The following is a 23084-nucleotide window of genomic DNA, read 5'->3' as shown; positions in this document are numbered from 1 at the left end:
ATTCATGTCTATGGGAGGGGGCGTGGCGGCCGTCACGCCCCCTCCCATAGATATGAATGGAGCGGCGTGACGTCATGACTCGGAAACACGGAGGTTTCCGAAACTGGAAATTCAGAACCCGCAAAGAATGCACGTGCTGCAGGGAGATCGCAGGGGGTCTCAGCAGCAGGCCCCCTGCGATCAGACATCTTATCCCCTATCCTTTGGATAGGGGATAAAATGTTTTAGCCCGGAATACCAATTTAAGAACCTACTTTCAGACAATAAGAATCACTGAGAACATGCCCCTGAGATGCTGATTGGCTAACAGCCAACAGAGAGAAGCTCATATGCCTCTCCTAAATGTCTCTTTTTTTTTTTTTTTTTTTTAGCTGAATGCCAGATAGTGTACAACAGCAAAACTCTGGTTCTTGTAGTTGTATAGAGGGGACAATTATAGATACCTGAGTCTACTGCACGTCCTCGTGCCACGGACACCGATACCCCTCCCGGTTCAATAGAAACCACAAAAGAAGACGTCCGGCACTCAGGAAATGGCAGGCAAAACTTATAAATGGCTTTAGTCAAAACGCAATAGACAGGACAGGATCTGACGCGTTTCGCACACTCAGGTGCTTAGTCGTAGATAGACACACATTCAAAAGTACGTGTTAAAATACACATGAGTTTGGTCATAGTATTGGTTCCACACAATTTCTCTCCGCAACTTTATCTATGTTTATATATGCATGTGCAAAGTAGGTGCTTTGAACTGCATATATAAACATAGATAAAGTTGCGGAGAGAAATGGTTTGGTGTGGAACCAATACTATCGCTACACATGTGCCCACGTGTGAACTCTCCCCTAAATATACCAAGGATTCCCAGTTCCATGTTTTGTAACTAACTGTTTTAATTAAGATTCATGTGGTCATGTGACCAAACGCTTGTGTATTTTAACACGTACTTTTGAATGTGCGTCTATCTACGACTAAGCACCAGAGCCTGCAAAACGCGTCAGATGCTGTCCTGCCTATTGCGTTTTGAATAAAGCCATTTATAAGTTTTACCTGCCATTTCCTGAGTGCCGAACGTCTTCTTTTGTGATAGATTATATATATATATATATATATATATATATATATATATATATATATATATATATAAAGGTTGACTGCAGCAAACCAGCGTATACAGTTGAAGATGTAGCTTTATTCCATAAATACAGTGACTACGTTTCTGTTGTCTCACACCATCATTGTCAAGTCTTGACAATGGTGGTGTTAGACCACAGAAACATAGTCCCTGTAGTTATGGAATAAAGCTACATCTTCAACTGTATACGCTGGTGTGCTGCAGTCAACCTTCATATATATATATATATATATATATATATATATATATATATATATATATGAAATTTTTTGTTAAACAAGGATATCTGTAAGGGTTAAATATCGTCCCCTGCAGTCAGCCTTCTTGTACCTACTCCGTTGGACCCAGGACGGGGCCCCTGCGACTGCTTGCACCCACCACCTGTGCTTGATTACTCCGGTGTGCTGCTCCTCTTTTTCATTTTATATGTGTGTGCATATTATATTTATTCTCAGCGTATGAGACCCTAATTTTGCCACACATGCAACATATTTTTCAGCATTTTGGCACAATGTGGCCTATCCTTCACAGGTTGGTTCGGTTTATTTTTACCACAAATTTCCTTCCATTTAGGCCATGTTCACAAGGCAAAATTTCCGGAATTCTGTGGGAATATTATGCTCGGAAATTCCTCTACAGCCCAATTGATTTCAGTGGAATTCTGCTGCACTGTGCACATGGCGGAATTTTATCAGCAGAAACAAAATCCCTGATTCCGGCGCCCACAGAAACATTGCACGTGTTAAATGTTCCTGCGGATCCCACTCTGAAAAGCGTTGCCATCTTCTAGAGACTATTTACTATTTTCTTTTTCCCTCACAAGATTTATATATATTTAAAAAAAAAAAAATCAATAAAAGTGAAGTTTTAAAAGGAAGGGTGCACCACAAGAGGTGTTTTGTACCCCAACCTGGGATTTTTTCCAGGTGTGGGGTTTGGTGTTTTTTGTTGATTAATACCCAGCACCATTTCCTGGGCATTGGTATAATTTATCTTCTAGAGACAGCACATTTCTGAGCGTTCCTAGTGCCGCCGCATCAAGTAAATATGCGCAGTGTCTTCTGGCAGATATTTCACACATTTTTGGCCATGTGAACATGGCCTTACACAGAATCCTAAGATCATTTCCTAGCTCTAGAGTACATAAAATGAAGGCCTGTTCACTCGGTATTCCGTTTCTTCTCTGTATTGATTAATGGTTCGTATCATTTGTTTACCCTAATATTCTAGTCGATAGATTAAAATAAATGTTTCTCTGAATAGACCGACCTTTAAGTGTTTTTGATTGCGTTTTTATGGATTAAGCATAGCTTTTTTTCTTTCCCCCCCCCTTTTACTTGGTGGATTATTGTTACGGATGCATGAGCCTACATACATACTTTAATAAGTATTGAATACATGGGATTGTTAATATCGTGGGACATTCATCAAACTGTCACGGAACAAGCTCATTACAATAATCACAGGAAAAGGTTTTATTCTCTTAAAAGTGGAAAGCAAGAGAGGTTAATGAACAAAAGGTTTATCATGTTTTATGTTTTGCATAGAATTCTATTATTCTGCATAAGCTTTAAGATTTTAAAAGAACAAATTCCCATTCACTTTTAGGTTTAATTTTGTACAGCACTGTATATTAACCCCTTAAGGACGCAGGACGTAAATGTACGTCCTGGTGAGGTGGTACTTAACGCACCAGGACGTACATTTACGTCCTAAGCATAACCGCGGGCATCGGAGCGATGCCCATGTCATGCGCGGCTGATCCCGGCTGCTGATCGCAGCCAGGGACCCGCCGGCAATGGCCGACGCCCGCGATCTCGCGGGCGTCCGCCATTAACCCCTCAGTTGCCGGGATCAATACAGATCCCGGCATCTGCGGGAGTTCGCGATTTAAATGAACGATCGGATCGCCCGCAGCGCTGCTGCGGGGATCCGATCATTCATAACGCCGCACGGAGGTCCCCTCTCCTTCCTCCGTGCGGCTCCCGGCGTCTCCTGCTCTGGTCTGAGATCGAGCAGACCAGAGCAGGAGATGACCGATAATACTGATCTGTTCTATGTCCTATACATAGAACAGATCAGTATTAGCAATCATGGTATTGCTATGAATAGTCCCCTATGGGGACTATTCAAGTGTAAAAAAAATGTAAAAAAATTTAAAAGTAAAAGTAAAAAAAAAGTGAAAAATCCCCTCCCCCAATAAAAAAGTAAAACGTCCGTTTTTTTCCTATTTTACCCCCAAAAAGCGTAAAAAACATTTTTTATAGACATATTTGGTATCGCCGCGTGCGTAAATGTCCGAACTATTAAAATAAAATGTTAATGATCCCGTACGGTGAACGGCGTGAACGAAAAAAAATTAAAAAAGTCCAAAATTCCTACTTTTTTAATACATTTTATTAAAAATTTTTTTATAAAAAGTGTATTAAAAGTTTTTTATATGCAAATGTGGTATCAAAAAAAAGTACAGATCATGGCGCAAAAATGAGCCCCCATACCGCCACTTATACGGAAAAATAAGCGCAACAATAATATAAAAGTATATAATAATGGGTATCATTTTAATCGTATTGACCCTAAGAATAAAGAACACATGTAATTTTTTCCATAAATTGTACGGCGTGAAAACAAAACCTTCCAAAATTAGCAAAATAGCGTTTTTCGTTTTAATTTCCCCACAAAAATAGTGTTTTTTGGTTGCGCCATACATTTTATGGTATAATGAGTGATGTCATTACAAAGGACAACTGGTCACGCAAAAAACAAGCCCTCATACTAGTCTGTGGATGAAAATATAAAAGAGTTATGATTTTTAGAAGGCGAGGAGGAAAAAATGAAAACGTAAAAATTAAATTGTCTGAGTCCTTAAGGCCAAAATGGGCTGAGTCCTTAAGGGGTTAATGGCTGGCTGGCTAGTTGACTACCTGACTGGCTAAATAGGTATAGGGTAGCTCTCTGGTTAGCTAGATAGGTGGCTAGGTGTATTGTTGGCTAGATAGGCAACTAGCTATCTAGGTGTAGGTGGCTGCTTGGTTGGCATGCTGGCTAGATGAATGATTAGGTGGGTGACTGGCTAACTGGATGGGAAGCTGGGTGACTGGTTTGTTAAATGGGTGGGTGGATGGCTGGCTGTGCAGCAGTGCAAATTTCTGACTTGTCACTTGGTGCTATACTGTTAGGGTGCTTTTTGACTTACCAGATAGGTAGATAGGCGGGCGGTAGATAGGCGGGCGGTAGATATGAGACAGGTATGAGACAGGTAGCGCCAACAGATTCTGCAGCATTTTACAATTTTAAGGGAACAAATAAAGGCAAATATTAGGCACTAAATTTAAACAAGGAGTGACGTTCCTGCTCACAAGAGCTTACAGTCTAGGAGGAAGCCTACAAATAGATATGGTATTGATATGACTATGATATACAAAACATTAGCCATGCTAACTGCTGTATTGCTCTCTAGTATTCATAAAGCCCACGTTTACCATACCAGACTTAGGCTGGGTTCACTCTACGTTTTTCAACAACGGTTCCCGCATACGTTTTCATTAGTGAAAACGTATGGAACAGTATTGAAAACTGTATACATAGGCAAAGCATTGCAAACCGTATGCACCCTGATGCATACGGTTGCGTACGGTTTTGCTTGCAATACGTTTTTAAACAGTACTCCAAACCGTGTTTGACCACAGTTTTGACTGCAGTTTTAAAACCGTATTACAACCGCATACCTTTTTTTTTTTTTTTTAACATGGACGTCAATGGGAAACGCACGTATACGGTTCCATACGGCAAAACCGTATGCGTTTTTTCTTTGCACATGCGCATTTGCATCCTAAAGTCCCCACCCAAGACCCCTCCCATTAAAAATGGTCAAAATTTTCAAAAACGTTTTTTTTTTATAAATAAAAACGGACAGAACAGTATGCACTTTTAAAAACAGTATACTGTTTAAAAACGCATACAGTTTACTTTTTCCCATACTGTTCCATCCGTTTTTTTCCCATATGGTTTTTGATAGAAAACGTATGCGGAAACCGTAGTTGAAAAACGTAGTGTGAACCCAGCCTTAGCTCTACTCCTGGATATTCACTTAAAATAGGTATTCAGCTAATTTCTTTCAAAAACAGTGCCACCCCTGTCCTCAGGTTGTGTGTTGTATTACACCTTGGCTTCATTCACTTCAGTGGAACTGAGCTGCAATACCACGACCAAACAGAGGACAAGAGTGGTGCTGTTTTGTTGTTGTTGAAGAAATCAGTTCTGTTCTGTTATTAATTCTGTATAACCCCTTTAACCTCAATGTCCAGCTGACCTCCTAAATCCCCAGTCCATAGAATGCCGATTAGCAAATGTCACACTTTTTAATTAAACGGACAATTTTTATCTGCTAAATCCGAATGTCCGCCACTGTCTAAAAGGCCCTGTGGGCAGTAAGATTAGCATCCTATGCAATGTCCTGTAGACAACCACATCTAATGTCAGGTCATGTATGGCAGTGTGCAGTATTATATATACTGACACAACAATGGGGTGGGCCCCCATGGGGCAGTTTAGTGGGTACAGTTTTGCAAAACTACAACTCCCACCATGCCCTGACAGCCAAAGGCTGTCAGGGCATGATGAGAGTTGTAGTTTTGCAACAGTTGTGGAGTCCTAGGTTGGAGATCACCGATCTAATGTATAAGGGCAACCTGACCTATACTATCCTATTAAAGGGGTACTCCGGTGAAAACCTTTTTTCTTTTATATCAACTGGTGGCAGAAAGTTAAACATATTTGATATAATTACTTCTATTAAAAAAAATCTTAATCCTTCCTGTACTTATGTTTTCCCCCTGCACTTTTCCCCTTTTCACAGGATAGAGAATTATGAGCTTATCGCGGGGGGGGGGCTGGGTTCGACCGCTGGGACCTCGCCATCTCCGGGACCCCGGCTCTCTGTGAGGACGTGCTCTCCATTCATTTCTATGGGAGCACCAATGATGCCCAAGTGCTGTACTCGGGTCTTTTCGGCGCTCCCATATAAATAAATGGAGAGGGTGCTGTCTGCAGCACGTGTTCCGCACTGAGCGCCGGGTCCCGTTCTGGAGATCTCGGGGGTCCCGTTCTGGAGATCTCGGGGGTCCCAGCGGTCGGACCCTTCATAATCAGCTACTTTACCCATACTGTGGCTAAGGGAGAAGTTACATTTTTACTGGATTTCTCCTTTAAACAGTTCACTTTTTTTTTTATTAAAAGAGTAATCTGCCCCTAAATATATTATCCCCTAGCCAAAGGATAAAATGTCCACTCCAGTCATCTGGTGCATGGAGCGAACTCCGCTCCATGCCGAATGAATGCTGCACGCTCCAAGCTTCTGTGTTCACAGCGCCGCGCTGCTGGTCTGGAGTCCGGAGATCAGACATCTTATCCCCTATCCCTATCCTTTTTAGGGGATAAGATGTTTATGGCCAGAGTACCCCTTTAAAGCAAAACATTTGGTAAAAGTTGCAGGGGGGTTAAAAAAAAAAAAAAAAAAAAATCCCATTATTTTCCCAAATCTAGGATCCCATTACCGTTCCCTTAACCAGTGTCCAATTCCGTAAAAATAAATCAACAAAATGAATCCTCTTCTTTTCTCTCTCCTGCAATGCTACGTAGCCGTTTTCTCTTGTTATCTACAACAGCGACTCTTGCAGGGACAAGATTATTTGATCAAGCAGAGAGGCGCAGAACCTTAGCATAATATTTTAACCTGCTAAATCTAGCATTCATTTCATGAGAATAATATTGTGACAGGTAGCGAGCGTTTTTCTTTCTTTTTTTTTCACATTCCAAATTCAAGTCGGTGGGAGGTAACTGGTAATATATATTTTTTTATATATATTTTTTTTTACATTTTTTTAAGTAAAACTTGATCGGTTAGTATGATTCACGGTTGAATGTAAGACTGTATTTTGAAAAGTTCATTGGAACTTGAGATATGCATAATTTCTGACGCCTACCTGTGGAGGTGACAGCGACATTGCAGTCTAAACTATTGTTCCTGACAGTGCGTGTTTTTAATTCATTAAGAAAATGACATCCGTATGGCAGGAAATATATATTCACATGCTATTCTAAACGTTCCTTCCTAGCATTTCATATACACTGGTGACACTTTTTATTGCCCCCTTTGCGTTTTAGCTATTGTGTTTGAGCAAAACTATTATGGATTATGGACAGTGCATGTTTTTAATTCATTAAGAAATTGACATCAGTATGGCAGGAAAATGTTATATAAAATTCACGTATGTTATTGTAAATGTCCTTTCCTAACATTTCATATACACTGGAGACATATTTTTTGTGTGTTTTCTTTTTTTTCTTTTTTATTGCCCCCCTCTGCATTTTGGCTAATGCGTTTAAACAATATTATTATGGCCTATTAACGTTCTTGCCTATATATCCCATCATAAAATATTTGCAGGTGCTTTGCACGTGCATTTAGTTATAGAGAGGGAAGTCCTTCATGTAATCCTGTCACTTACTATAACTGAGAGCTGTCCAAATTTACAGGCCATGGCTGTAAGGTACATTTTTTTTTAATTGCTCCGTGAAGACCTGAAACGTTCCTTATAACGTATCTCCCAAAACTATGAGAGAAATATCAGTAATCATTTTTTTTTTCCAAAAATTGCTTTTAGAGGATAATAGTTCTTGTAGGTAAGGCATGCCAGGGAGCCTGTAGAGCTGTGGCCTCCAGCCAAATTCTGGGGGTGAGTTGAGAGCAATATGGTAGCCATACACATTAATGGTGATTTCGGCACAGTTGGCCAACCGTGTAATGTGTATGTGTCCCAACTTCCAGCTCATAGCAGATGTTGGATAATGAGGGGTTGGCCTATTAAATTTAGACACGCCCGACACGTGCTCAGGAGATAGGACGAGGTAGGAGCTTTCTCTCTTGCCATTTATTCAGATTACATGTGTTTTCCAAGAAGCGTGCATAGTTGGACTTGCTGTCGGCCAAACCATCTGATCTTGGTAAAGCTGACAGACCATGTGATGGGTTGCCGTGAGTTCCCCACCTCTCATTGGCTTATGCTTAGTAAAGAATGACAGGTCTGGTGGATTTCAACATGCTCTATCCTAAGGCTATGTTCTGGGCAGAATCTGTTCAAATAACCGAAGAAAAAAATGTTTCTTGCACTATATTTTTTTTCTTTGTCCGGTTATGTGTCCAGTAAAATGACAGACACCAGTTAGAAACTTGATGGAACCCATTAAGGTTAAAGGGGTCTATCAGGCTCCGCTGGTGTCCATCATGCAGTGGGCCATCCGGCTCCATTTTCCAGCCCAAACAGAGCCCCGATGCAGTTGTGATCCTAGCCTGAGTCGAGGCCAGAGGGGACTTCTGTTCCTTGTCTCCATTTACATGCACATTTAGATGAACACATATGGGGGGGGGGGGGGGTTTAGAGTAGTCGCTGTTAGCCGTAGAAGTGTTTAACCAAAGGTGTGTTGCCAGCTTAGAAGTTGCAGATTGCATTGGAAAGTAATTAGAACATTGATATGAGACAAAAGATTTAATTACATTTTCCTTTTAATTAAGTACTTTTGTGGCAGGTTAATCATAAATAAACAGATCTGAGATTGAGGCTTCTGGTCCCCTGCCACAGCCATGCCATTAGGGTGCCAATATTTGGATGCATCCGCCAATCGGTGCCCCTGATGTGTTTCGGTACAAAGTACACTTTAAAAGCACAAAATGTTAAAATCTGTTTTGTTTTTCCTTTCTTAGAAGGAATCTAGTGCTCCGCTAATTAACAGCACGGTTTATTTTTGTTCGTAAACCAGCATGGTAGTGTAATGCAGATGGCACATTCTCTGCACACTGCCGCTTGCAGATCTACCACACATTTTAACAATTTTTTTTTATTTTTTTTGTCTAACTTGTTTTTATACATGCACAATAGTAACTTAATAAAATTAACTTTACAGTCATGTTTACATTAAACTGTATGTGGTTGGAAAAAAACGTATATTGGGCAAAAAACTGTAATTTTTGGAAGTCCAACACAAAAATTTACTTGCTTTGGATTTACATATCCACGCCGTAGGTCAATTTCAGTGTGGAAAAACGTGGGAGAGATGTGTTAAGATTTCTCACACATGGAGGAATCTTATGCTCTGCAGTTTTTACTGGTGCAAATGGGCTTGAAAATCAGTAATAAGTCCACCGTGTGCACGTTTTCTTAAGCGTGTGTTCACACGCAGCAGATGTGTTGTAGCTTTGTTAGCTTTAATAGGGAAGTAAAAATCTGCAGCTTATAAACATACCCTAACAATAGTCATATTAGATACACGTAATAGATTAAAAAAAAAAAGCTTAAAAAAATTGAGAGAATACGTAGTTAGATTAGAAAATGATCAAAAACATTTTTGTTAAATCAAATTTTTTTTACACATTTCAAATGGGAATTGATGGGGTTTTACAGAAAATGTAAACCATTAATAACTTGGAGTGGAGTGGAGATGAGTTGAGCACTATAAGACTCATTTGAGAAGAGCACCCAAAATGGCATTGAAATGTTGTCTGCTATGGGAATGGTCTTCTCAAAGATTTTTTTTTTTCAAGTTGGAAATTATTACTTTTAGGTATCGGCCACCATATACCTAGGTTACCTGTATTAAAAAATGAAATGTATATTTAGGTTAGTATAAGAAGCCATTTTTTATGCTGCCCTGTCCTTACTGTGTAATACAGTACTAGCGTAGACTAGAACCAGTGACATAACTAAGGCCCATTCCACCACTTGTGCCTCGGTGTGGCCACTGATTCGACAATGGTTCTCATGTTCGAACCAAAAGAGTACCCTGCGTATGTCTACATGTGGTGTTTTGTAGCTCGCAAGAGCCAGCTGCGGAAATCCGTTGATAAGCCATTTTGTCTGCTAGTTATGTGAGGCCTAGCGGGTTGAGATGCATATCTTTCCTTCCACCTATCCCCTTTCACATTGAAAGATGGTCAGAATTTTCCATCCAATCCCATCCGCCATTGTTCGTATAACGTCTCTTTCTCCCACTAGGTGTTCCAGTCTCTTCATTTATCCAAATTAGCGGATTTCTTGCTGTGACCCTTCTTTAGTGTGTGTACTGCTTGAGCTACCGAGTAAATGGTCCATTCATGTTAATCTCTCTTTTTTCTCCTTGCACCCCTTTTTCACTTTCTCTTCCAATGCTTAAAATAGAAGTGGAGCAAAAAGGTAAATAAATAATACAGCCCGAACCTCCCTCCCACCCACCCAGCTCCCTGTTATGTGCCATATGGATGTTAACCTTCTCAATCCCCCTTATCCCTAAACACTGACGTTCTGTATTCAGCAGGATTGCATTTCTACACTTCATACACAAGTTGACTGCTAATAAAACAGTGTTCTGGATATGTCACATAGGTGGGACACAGTCTCTGCATTTCTTGTGGGAAATGTTTTCTTGCTCTCTTCCTTGAACCCCAAGTGATTTGATTTTCGTTTTGTTTTTTATTTATTTATTTTAATTTTTAGTTAGTCATGTACTTTTTTGCCTGGCTTCCTATACTCCTTCCCTGAGCATGCTACATTTACAGGCTTTGTTTCATCCATTGCTCCAATTTGTCTGTTTTTGTTTGTTTTTGGTTTTCTTTTATGTTTTTTTTTTATATTATTATAATTATTTTTTATATATATATTTACACCTCTCTAACTCAGAATTGCTGTATCAATGTTGTGTTCCTTTTTTGTTGAGATGTTCAAGCTTTCCTTTCCTTCCTCAGTCCATACGTCTTTTTGAAGCGCCAATGGAAAACCATCCACGTGTGTTTTATTTAACAACATAAAAACAGTGTGTGGTTTTTCATTGTCTGACAAGGTTTCTGCTTAGAAAATTCATACTTTTTGGTCCACTAAGGTCATCCGATTTACTTTACTAAAAATGTGATGTATTGTAAATTTTAGTAGTTTTCTTAGTCTGGCACTATAATGTCACATTTCTTCATCAAAAACAAATTTTTTAAAGTCACCTTTTTTTTATGTTTTATATATTTTGTTTGTTGTTTTTTTTTTTTATATATTGGAAATATTTCTAATGAACTTGACTGAGAGAAAAAAATAAAAATTTGTTACTATCTGTTGTGTGAAATAATCCTCTTTCTACTTTTCACTAGTTTTTGTTTGCCCTGGGGTGTTGAAAGGAGTTGTGGACTCACCATATATTTTTGAAGCTGAACAGAAGGCAGGTGCCTGGTGCAAAGACCCCCTTCAAGCTGCCGATAAAATTTATTTCATGCCCTGGACTCCGTACCGCACGGATACTTTAATAGAATATGCCTCCTTGCAAGATTTTCAAAATGGCCGACAGACTACAACGTATAAACTTCCCAACCGGGTGGACGGCACTGGATTTGTGGTTTACGATGGGGCGGTGTTTTTTAACAAGGAAAGAACAAGGAATATTGTTAAGTTCGACTTGAGGACTAGAATCAAGAGCGGGGAAGCGATTATAAATTATGCCAATTACCATGACACCTCTCCGTACAGGTGGGGCGGAAAAACTGATATCGACCTGGCGGTCGATGAAAATGGCTTGTGGGTAATCTACGCCACGGAACAAAACAATGGGATGATCGTGATCAGCCAGTTAAACCCTTACACCCTGCGATTTGAGGCAACGTTCGAAACGGCCTACGATAAGCGGGCAGCATCCAACGCGTTCATGATATGCGGGGTCCTGTACGTGGTTCGGTCGGTCTACCAAGACAACGAGAGCGAGACCGGGAAGAACACAATTGACTACATCTTCAACACCAAGCTGAACCGAGGAGAGTCTGTTGATATTCCGTTCCCCAATCAGTATCAATACATTGCCGCTGTGGATTACAACCCTAGGGACAATCAGCTGTACGTGTGGAATAACAACTTCATTCTACGATACTCTCTAGAGTTTATCCTTCAGGACTTAGCCCAAGGTAAGATCTATGTGTCTTCTGTCTGTTCGCACAGCTTCGCTGTTTTGTGGTAGAATGCGGTCAATATAGTTTTCTCAGTTTTTGTCCGATTTTTTTTCAGATGTGTGTAATTTATTTATTTATTATACTATATAGTAAACCGTGTTGATCAAGATAAAAATGACGTTGAAAAGGTTAACATTATCTTATCTGTGTGAAGTTTCTTAACCTCTTTTAAAAAGAAAAATGTGTTGAATAATGTAAAATAAACTTTAAAAATAAACTTTAAAGCAGTGTTTCCCAATCAGACTGCCTCCAGCTGTTGAAAAACTACAACCCCCAGCATGCCCGGAGAGCCGTTGGCTCTCCGGGCATGCTGGGGATTGTAGTTTTGCAACAGCTATAGGCGATCTGATTGGAAAACACTGAAAAAATCCAATTTCTAGTTATGAAAAATTTACAAAGTAACATGATACAACCCAGTCTTACTTTTTGCAAAATAATTTTCACCAGACATTGTTCATAGCAAAGCCTTTCTCGTTTTAGCTTAGTTAGTATATGTGTATGTGTGTGTGTGTGTGTGTGTGTGTGTGTGTGTGTGTGTGTATATATACATTTATTTTTAATTAATTTTATTCATTTTTTTTATTTTTTTTTCTATTTTATTTATTTATTTTTAACAATACTGTGAAACTAGTTACTTTGTTGGCATCCTTTTATTACTGTGCCATTATTTTTTTTTTCTGTGTTTTTTGTTTTTCCTTTCTTTTTCTTTTACCTTAAAACAAGGTGCCTGTATTTGTTTAAAATGGATCATGAAATCATGTGTGACTCAGTCACTTTCACACGTGAGCTCCACACGCAGGGATGCTTGGCTTGATGCTCTGTAAAAGATGTAAAGACAACAATGTGTGCAGGTCGGGCCTTGTATTTTAAGAAAATAAATATTCCCTTGATCTTGGGTTACGCCTTCTGAAAAATGTTGTGCAATAACTAATGATTTTAGATGACAGCCCGTGTCTGGCGTTAAAACCATGTATTATGTGTGTGTGTATGTATATATATATATATATATATATATATATATATATATATATATATTGTCTTCTCCGTTGGCACATGTATTGTATTTTGTCTTCTTCATGGACCTCAATGAATGTTTTTTTATTTTTTATTTATTTTTACTTTTACACTAGAGACTGTGGTCGTGGCCATAAATTTGCTTTTGTTGCTTCATTGGTTTTATATCTTTTAGTCAAATCTTTCTACGATATTCTGAAGTACAATTCTAAGCATTTTTTTATTGACATATACGTAAAGTTTGTGCAATTATTATTTATTAATAGTAATATCTAAAAATAATATATAATAGTAATAAAAAGAATAATATATAATAATTATTATTGTTGTATTTTGGCCTTACCAGCCTTTAATGAGCACTCATCTGGTGGTGGACTTGGTTACATTGTTCGAAATCAATATTTACAGCACTTTAAGACCCTTCTTCTCTTTCAAGACTTTTGCAATTCGTCCTGCTATGGTGGATATCCCCTTGGCCAAATCCTGACTGTTGACGACCCATTCTATCCTAGTCCATTCTTCTCTATTTTTGGAAGTCCACCTGCTTTTTAAGGATTGATCACAGGTTCTTAATGGAATTGAGATCTTAGGAGTTTCCTGACCATTGATTCAGAATGTCAATGTTTTGTTCACCAATCCTTTTAGTTATCACGTTTACCTCGTGACATGGTCTCCATCATGCTGGAGGAAGTAATCACCAAAGTGCCGCTTGGATCGTTGGGAGTAGTTGTTTTCGGGAGATGTTCCTAAAGAGGATTTAGCTATGGGATTGGTCTAACAACGGTGCAGAGGGTGATCAGAAATGGCAGCCGGCAGGTGTCAGTGCATTTGAGCGCAGAGTGAGGCAAAGGATTTTGCAGATGCTCGTGTCAAGAGGGGCATCAACAAGGAAAATAAGTAAAACATCAAGGAATTATAGTGATTGGGATGCAGAGGACTGGAATAAAGTTATTTTCTCTGATAAAGCCCCCTTCAGACTTTGTGACATCTGAAAATAATGATTGTCCGGAGAAGGAAATGTAACCATGACAAGGTCTACCATGAGTTCTGTATCATTCCAACAGTAAATCCTCCTGAGAACATTCATGTGTGGGGTGGCTTTTATACAATGGAGTGGGCTCGCTCACAATGCCATGAATAAAGAATCTAGAAACCCTACAAGAGCCACTTCTACCAACAATTCAGGAGAAATTTGGTGATGAACAATTCTTTTCCCAGCGTGATGGAGATCTCGTCACAAGGCTAAAGTGATAACAAAGTATTGGTAACTAAAACATTGAAATTTTGTGTCTATGACCGGGAAACTCTGCAGATATCAATCCCACTGAGAACCCGTGGTCAATCCTCAAAAAGCGGGCAGACAAGCAAATACAAGCACGGATTAGGCAAGAATGGGTAACCATCAGTCTTTGGATTTGGCCCATAAGCTGCTATACAGCATGCCTGTGTGAACTGAAGAAGTCTAAGGGCTTATTCACATTGTCGTCAGACTCCGCTATTCGAAGTTCCTTTGGCAATTCAATCAGAACGACGGGAGTTTAGTGGAGAAAAAATAGTGCAAATGCTTTTTTGCTCTGCTATATTCCTGTAAAATTTTGGGGTCACTGACTGACCCCCTTGCAAGTGAGTGGGGTCCGTCGGGACCCGGCAGTAGCTGTTTGCAAAAAAAGAAGACAAGAGCGCCAATTGGACCCTTAACGGGTCGGATGCAAACGGCAATGTGAACCTAGCCTTAAAGGGATACTCCACTAAAAAAAAAACATTTTTTTTAAATCAACTGATGACAGAAAGTTAAACAGATTTGTAAATTACTTCTATAAAAAAAATCTTAATCCTTCTAGTACTTATAAGCTTCTGTATGCTCCACAGGAAGTTCTTTTCTTTTTGAATATTTACTTTCTGTCTGACCACAGTGCTCTCTGCTGACACCTCTGTCCATATTAGGAACTGTCCAGAGCAGGGTAGGTTTTCTATGAGGATTTGCTCCTACTCTGGACAGTTCCTAAAATGGACAGAGGTGTCAGCAGAGATCACTGTGGTCAGACAAAAAGGAAATTCAAAAAGAAAAAAACTTCCTGTGGAGCATACAGAAGCATATATATATATATATATATATATATATATATATATATATATATATATATATATATGGTTAACTTTCTTGCACCAGTTGATTTAAATTTAAAAAAAAAATGTTTTCCCAGTGGAGAATCCCTTTAAAGAAGAAAGAGTCAACACTGTAAATATTGATATGTACAACGTGGAAACAAACAGGCGTCCTGCACTCACCGCTCAAACTCTGGTCAGTCGGCTCCCATCTCAGGCTGCTCCTCTGAGCGCCCCACACTACCTTGACCACCATACCGGAAGAGCAGCCCGAGATGGGAGCCAACTGACCAGTGTTTGAGCGGTGAGTGCAGGATGCCTGTTTGTTTCTTCGTTGTGCATATCAATGATCAATATTCTACTTGTCCTAGCACATCCGCGGCTGGATTAACTAGCTACCTGACCTAGTAAGACACCGTCCATCTCGTGAGACTGCATCCGCAAGGTATCGGTGCCACTTATTCTTTTCTTCTTCTTGTTATCATTTACTGTAAATATTAAGTCTTGGCATAATCTTGTTGTATTTGTCAATAAAAGTATAAAAAAAAAATAGGAATTGCGTATAATTGTACTTTAGAATATCATAAAAACAGACTACAGGATCTAAAAACTCTCAAGCAGCAAACTGCATGAAACCCAAAATTTATCAGTCTGAAAACCTTTGGCCATGGCTGTAGGTGTTATCGAAATCATTGACTCTTTTATTATTGCCCCGTTATTACGGTGTGTTAAGTAAGTCTCAAAAAGGTTATTTTTGAGTCTGTACTGCCTAGGTTGGTGTTTTCTTTTTTTGTCCTTTTGGAGAACATCGTTTTTTTTCCTGATTTCTCTGCCTCCAGTAGATCCCAGATGTTTTTACTCATAGTTTTCCAGATTCAGAAATGTTTTAACCACAAGCTGTTGAAGTGTCAATGGTTTACTATCACTTCTGCCCTGTGCCGCTATCTGCGTACGCTTGCTCCCCACTCACCAATTATACAGTGGCTGCACTCGCTCTAATTTCATTTTAATTTATGTTCCCTTCCACAGTCTCTGTATTCTTGTAAGGTCATAAAACAAGGTCTTGGTCTACTGTGTAACCAAGGAATTTCTGCAGTAAAATGTTGTGTTTTTTTTATTTTTGTTTGTTTTTTAATTTTGGAAATTTCTAGAGTTTTTTTGTTAAAGGGTACCTCTCATCAAATAAACTTTTGATATATTTTAGATTAATGAATGTTGAATAACTTTCCAATAGCATGTTAATGAAAAATATGCTTCTTTCTATTGTATTTTTCCCGATCAGTCCCGTTGGCAAGCATTTCTGACTCATGCTGGAGTCCTAAACACTCAGAGCTGCCAGCCTGCTTTGTTCACAGCCAAACAGGCTGTGAACAAAGCAGGCTGGCAGCTCTGAGTGTTCTCCTTTGCGAACAAAGCAGACTGGCAGCTCGTAGTGTTTAGGACTCCAGCATGAGTCTGAAATGCTTGCTGCCAGGACTGGTAGGGAGACCCCTAGTGGTCATTTCTTCAAAGTGGAAAATTAAATAGAAAGAAGCATATTTTTTAATAACATGCAATTGTAAAGTTATTCTGCATACATTAATCTATAATATATCAAAAGTTTTTTTGATGAGAGGTACCCTTTAAGCCTTTTTGCAGTTTACATTGATATTTCTTACAGGGGAACTCAGCCTCTAGACATCTTATCCCCTATACAAAGGATAGGGGATAAGATGTCTGATCGCGAGGGTCCAGCTGGACCCCCCGCGGTCAGACATCTTGTCCATTATCCTTTGTATAGGACAGAACATGTCTAGGGGCAGAGTTCCCCTTTAAGTAACAGAAAAGAAAGAAAAACAGTCATGGATCAGCTCACTACTCTGAACAGCAGCAGGCACTGGGGTAGGGTCCGGAAGCACGGATGCAAGGAGCCGCTATTCCCCGTAGACATAGGAAATGAAGAAAGTGAAAGGTCCAGCTCCCAGAATGACAGGTCCAGTAAGACTTAGCATTTAATTCTTACATATTAAAATAAGAATCTTTCAGTAAAAAAACAGAAAGTGACATGTCACTCTAAAACATAGGATTGAAACGCATAGAGAGAATTTCTACAATCGTCGAGAGAAATTTTTTTGACATGTTAATCACCAGGACATTGAACACTGTCGTGGCAATTTTTTTTTGATTTGCATGCTCTCCGAGATGGTGATTCTAGTGGGTTAATCAGAGACAGAGCATGGATCCATGGGCCCTATAGCCAAATGTAGAATAAGTACGTGTTCTCACAGGTTTTTTTTTTTTTTTTTTTCAATACAGTTTTTGAACCCAAAAAATGGGTCATAAACAGAGGACACTAATAAAGGATATTTTTTATTACACTTTTAATTTAGCTTACTAGTCTGAATTCCTCTAAAAAGGGAAGGGGCGTGGCCTCACAGTGCAGGTCTCCGCCCCCTACCTCAGTATGCTGTCTGCTCATATCTCCCCTAGCATTAGCAAAACTACAACTCCCAGCTTGTCTTCGCTGACAGTGGGAGAATTTTTTCTCCAGCTGTGAGCCCTGCGCTCACAGCTGTCAATCAAGGAAGTGTGTCCATGACATAGGTGATGACGCATGGACACAGCAGGACTAGTATGTGTCCAAGCAGGTGGGGGGAGGGGGGTGCAGTTGTTTGACTTTTTCAGTATGAAATACTGAAAATTTTCTAATAAAAGCAATTGCAAAACCTATTGGTTTACAACATATCAAAAGTTTTTGTATCTGACAGTGCCCATTTAAGACGTTTTCTTTTTTAATGCCATTATTTTTTTGTTCAAGAAAATCTAAGTGTGCAAAGACACCCTAAGCCCTGTTACTCCATTATGATCACAATCAGCAGCTTGTGTGTCAACTACTATGGTGTTCACCCTGTGTCTTCTCCTCATTTGGTGGGACTCTTCTGCCATGCTCACCCTTTTTTATATCCAAATCTGCATCCTTCAGATCCTCCCCTTTTTGAGCAACCACAACGGTGAACTTTTATTATTCTACAAGCCTCTCTTAAATACGAGGCCCTCACTCTGTTGGGTTTTCCCCCCTCCTGTCCCTCACAGAGTGCTTCTTTACTGTTTTATGATTTCATTTAGCTTTTTTTTTTTTTTTTTTTTTTTTTTTTTTTTTAACTTGTAGGTAATGGACTCACTTTAACAAAAATCACTATATTATTCCACAGTGTGCCACATCTGAATAATGCATGCATGTCTAACCTCACAGGGAACTCAGCTTCACCGTCTGCTCCAATATTCTTGGGGGTGTTAGTGTCACTTAAGTCATGTCATTTGTGCTCATTTAATATTTATTTAAAAGCAATTTTGAGTTGACTGCACCTTTTCTAGAAAGCCAGGGTCACACACACGAGTGATGTTTTTATTCGAAGAAAAAAATAAAAGTTTGGAGACCCAATTTTAGATAGGGACGGATTTGAGCCAAAGTGCTCGGGAATCATCCAAGCAACATATGGAGGATAGATCAGGGTGCGAGCTTTGCTAGTTCTGGTGGCTACGGCAAAGCGGATGAGGGCTGCGCAAGTGATACTGTGTGATATGAGATTCCTTCTGTGCATTCTACAATTCTGTCCTTGGAACATTGGTTTCTGGTACCTTGGCTTTGTCCTCACATTCCCTCGTATCCCCATCAACTTATTTTTTTCCCCCTTTTGGAAATTTAGTGGTCGGTGAATTCCCAAGCACGAATTAACAAAGCTCTGGCACAATTTAAATGCCTTTTATGCACCGATATTAACAAGATTTTTCAAAAATAATTTTTTTTCATTCTGTTAAATTTCTCACATTCGTAGAGTATATTCTTTTTTTTTTTTTTTTCAGAAATAATTTGAAATAATATTCAACTTTCTAATTATTTCTTTGTTTACATTTTTTTTGTGCAATACCCCCCCATTCCTGATCTAGCTCCAGCATATTCTGCAGGGATCACTGTCACTCACAAAAATCCCTGTACCCTTTGGGGCCCACTTACAATCTGAACTTGGTGCCTCGCACACAAGCGGGAGGACCAGGTTCATAGTCGTTTAATTTAGACATATATTTTTTGGCATGTGGGTGGAAGCTAAAGAACCTGGAGGAAACCAATTTGAGTGTGTTTAATCATATGTTTATGATTAAACAAACAAAAAAAAAATAATAATCTTAAAATGTTGCCCTTGAATTCGAACCCTGAACCTCGGAGTTGAACAACGAACTACTGAGACTGGATTTGTCTTATAATTTATAACAGAAACAATATTACCTGATTTTATTTATTTTGGTGTGTTTTTTTTTTTTTTTTTATTAAATCATTTATTTTTGTTTAGGAGATTTTTTGCATACGTGTATGCATGTGCCCTGTTTTTTTGACTACTTAAAATAAATACATAAAAAAAAATATAGCTTTTCTGCCCATATGTTTGCCCAGAAAAGCTATATTTTTTAAAATGTATTTATTTTAAGTGAGCTAGTCTTAAGGGTTGCGTAAAATGTGACTCATTTTTGAGCACTTTGCAAAAGTAGCTGAAAACATTGCCAGCCCCATCCTAGTGTTAGCCAATGGCATAAACCCTTGTATCCCGGTGCACCGCTATCAAGGTACGCCAATGTGCCATTCAATTATGTGATGGTTTAGTATATGAAGGTGAGTCTCCCTATATTCACTAACCTAATAATATCTCCTACCGAGTATCAGAGATCATGATGATATCTAATCTTGAGAAATATTTTTTTATTGTTCCCATAATCAAGTAGGCAGACGCGAGCCGGAGCGTGCCGTATCCGTTTGATTGCTACTTTGCTACCTAATTATACGACCAGGGGAAGCTGTCAAAAGTCCTGTTATCAATGCTGATCTCGGGGGATAAAAATAACCTACATGTTTCAAGAATTACCTGGAATCCAGGCTAATGTAATGCTGCTAATTTTAATACACATCTGAGTGATTTAATATACACTAATCAGTTCAACGTGCTGGGGGACATGGGCCTAATGATGGCGCTAATAGCAGTTTGCCAAATTTCATCATTACTTCTCCCATGCTTTGAATAAAAAATGAAATAAAAAAAATAATAATTCAAAATTGCGATTAGTGATAATTTGGAGAATTTTGATGAACTGTGATGGATGTCGAGGGCGCAAAAAAATTGTATTCCATCGCCAAGGTTATACAAAATCTAGGTGTATATATGTATGTATGTGTGTGTGTGTGTGTGTGTGTGTATAGGTATAAATATATATATATATATATATATATATATATATATATATATATGTGTATGTATGTATTTTTATTTATATATATATATATATATATATATATATATATATATGTGATAGATACACATATACATAAGGTACAAATGTAGCCAGTGTCATATTGATCCCTGATGCATTACAATATAGAACTCCTGAAGTTGAGATAAAATATCCAAACAAGTTGCACAAACCTAATTTTAACGGGGTACTCCGCCCCTAGACTTCTTATGCCCTGTCCAAAGGATAGGGGATAAGATGTCTGATCGCGGGGGTCCCACCCCATGCTACACCCCCCCCTCTCCCATAGACATGAATGGAGGGGGTGTGGCGTGACATCACAACCACCGCCGCGGGAACCCAGCGTTCCAAACATACTGTTTTAGAATGCCGGGGGCTGCACAGAGATCACGTGGGTCTCAGCAGCGGGAACCCCGCGATCAGACATTTTATCCCCTATCATTTGGATAGGGGATTAGATGTGTAGAGGCGGAGTACCCCTTTAACATTACTCCACAATTACTGGTACCAAGGGCACAATAAAAATAAATAATAAAATAATAATCTCTAATACATTAGGATATGCCAAAGGTGTTAGGTTAAGGTGTTCCAGATAACCATGGCAGCATCTGTACAACTAAGGTTTAAATATTTTTTGAGGTGTCAAGATGTATTGCATGAGAAATATTGTAATTTAACTTTTTTATTATTTTTTTTTTGTTTCTTTTCTTTTTATTACTTTTTTTTCCCCCCTTAAACTCAGTGATTTATCTGTTAGGTCAGAATTTGGGTATACTGTACTAAGTATGTGTTTTTGGTACGGCTTAATTACTACATTGGTCAGGAATACACCAGTGTGGTTTCATGCTCGAATAACATGGATCCTGAACATGTTGGCGGTTCAAATGTTATATATATTTTTTTCTTTTATTGCACAGTTCAGTAGATTTGAAAAGATTTCCCCAAAAGGAGAAAGTTAAGGTTGTGCATTTTTGTGTACATTTTACATAAAATAACAGATATGAGATAAAGAGATCAGGCTGGGTCCACTCTGCATAAATGTAGTCTACAATCCGCATCCTGTCAAAGAGATGCTGACATATGCCATGGTGCAATGCAGCTACCAGACTCACTCTAATGGGGGGAACTTAGCTAGTTACTACATTTGAGCCATTTAAGACAACTTAGCAACTGCTGTATGCTCCACAGGAAGTTGAGTTGTTTTCAGTCTGACCACAATGCTCTCTGCTGACACCTTTGTCCATGTCAGGAACTGTCCAAAGCAGGAAGAAATTCCCATAGCAAACTTATCCTGCTCTGGACAGTTCCTGACATGGACAGAGGTGGCAGCAGAGAGCACTGTGGTTAGACTGGAAAGAACTACACAACTTCCTCTGGAGCATACAGCAACTGATAAGTACTGGAAGGATTAATATTTTGAAATAGAAGTCATTTACAAATCTGTTTAACTTCCTGGCACCAGTTGATTAGGAAAAAAAGTTTTCCACCGAAGTACCCCTTTAATAGTGTGGTCTGCTGCTTTACTGAGTTCCGCTAAATAAACATGTTAATGTGGGAAGCGGCGTAAACGTAGGCCCTACCTGACTGCCCACAGGACATTAAAGTGAATTGGTCCTATTGTGCTGTGCTGTGGTATATGTATGCATTCCTGTGTTGATGGGATACCAATGTATGCCTAAATTGTTCTGCATTAATGCAGTGTAAACATAGCCTTAGATATTCAATATACATATATGAAATAGCTAAACATAAATGGATTAAAGTATAGCTTTAGATATAGAGGTATATATGGGATAGATGACAAGAGACCAAGAGATATTAGAGAGATGAATAAACATAAATAGAGAGAGAAAAATACATAGATATTGATATAAAAGGTAAATTTATACCTAGCTACGATATAAATTATTTTTATATCATCGCTAGGTAGAGATATGAGAGATAGATAGATATGAGATAGATAGATATCAGGGATGTGGAATTCCTATCACCCGATGCCCAGGACATGCAGTTCCGGACACCGGGCAGGTGAATTTTTCCGGCCCTTAGCCCTGCATTGGGCAAGCAGGGCCGGACCTGACAAGCGCGACAGCGCTCAGCAGTCAGTATGGAGCGGGCTCCCAACTCGTGCCCACTCCATACAAAGCTGACATGTGAATGCTCCCTGGTGGGCTAGTGGGGTGGATCCACTATAGAGGTATCCGGAGGGTTTACCTCTGCTTCCTGCTGTCCGTGGTTCTGTCATTGATAGATCCTGGCTGGACTAGGCTCTATCAATGGATCACAGAGCACACAGATCAATGGAGTTCAATAGAACTCTATTGATCTGTATGAGGAATCTAATGATTCCTCCTAAAAGTCTAATAAAGTCTTAAAAAATGTTTTTTTTTTATAAAAGTTTAAAAGACACACACCCTTCCATGTTAAAAGTTCAAATCACCCCTTTTTATATATAAAAACATGTAAACATAATAAAAATAAACATATTTAGTATCGCTGCGTGCGTAATTGTATGAACTATTAAAATATAACATTATGTAT

General features: G+C 39.0%; 1 protein-coding gene across 36 annotated transcripts in view; it reads left to right on the top strand.

The window, feature by feature from the left end:
* Nucleotides 1–23084, top strand: part of ADGRL2 (adhesion G protein-coupled receptor L2) — a 218191-nt gene that overhangs the window by 142362 nt on the left and 52745 nt on the right. For 26 of the 36 annotated variants that reach the window (XM_056532584.1, XM_056532580.1, XM_056532603.1 and 23 more), the window contains exons 5-6: nucleotides 10348–10362; nucleotides 11301–12101. In XM_056532584.1, the coding sequence (XP_056388559.1) occupies nucleotides 10348–10362; nucleotides 11301–12101 (816 nt within the window). Of the gene's footprint in view, nucleotides 1–10347; nucleotides 10363–10483; nucleotides 10552–11300; nucleotides 12102–23084 lie in introns of all 36 variants that reach the window. The other 10 variants (XM_056532585.1, XM_056532604.1, XM_056532579.1 and 7 more) reach the window with 2 other exon arrangements.

Source organism: Hyla sarda, chromosome 7 (genome assembly GCF_029499605.1).
Source record: "Hyla sarda isolate aHylSar1 chromosome 7, aHylSar1.hap1, whole genome shotgun sequence".
Classification (NCBI taxonomy): Eukaryota; Metazoa; Chordata; class Amphibia; order Anura; family Hylidae; genus Hyla; species Hyla sarda.
This window is presented reverse-complemented; position numbering and strand designations above follow the sequence as displayed.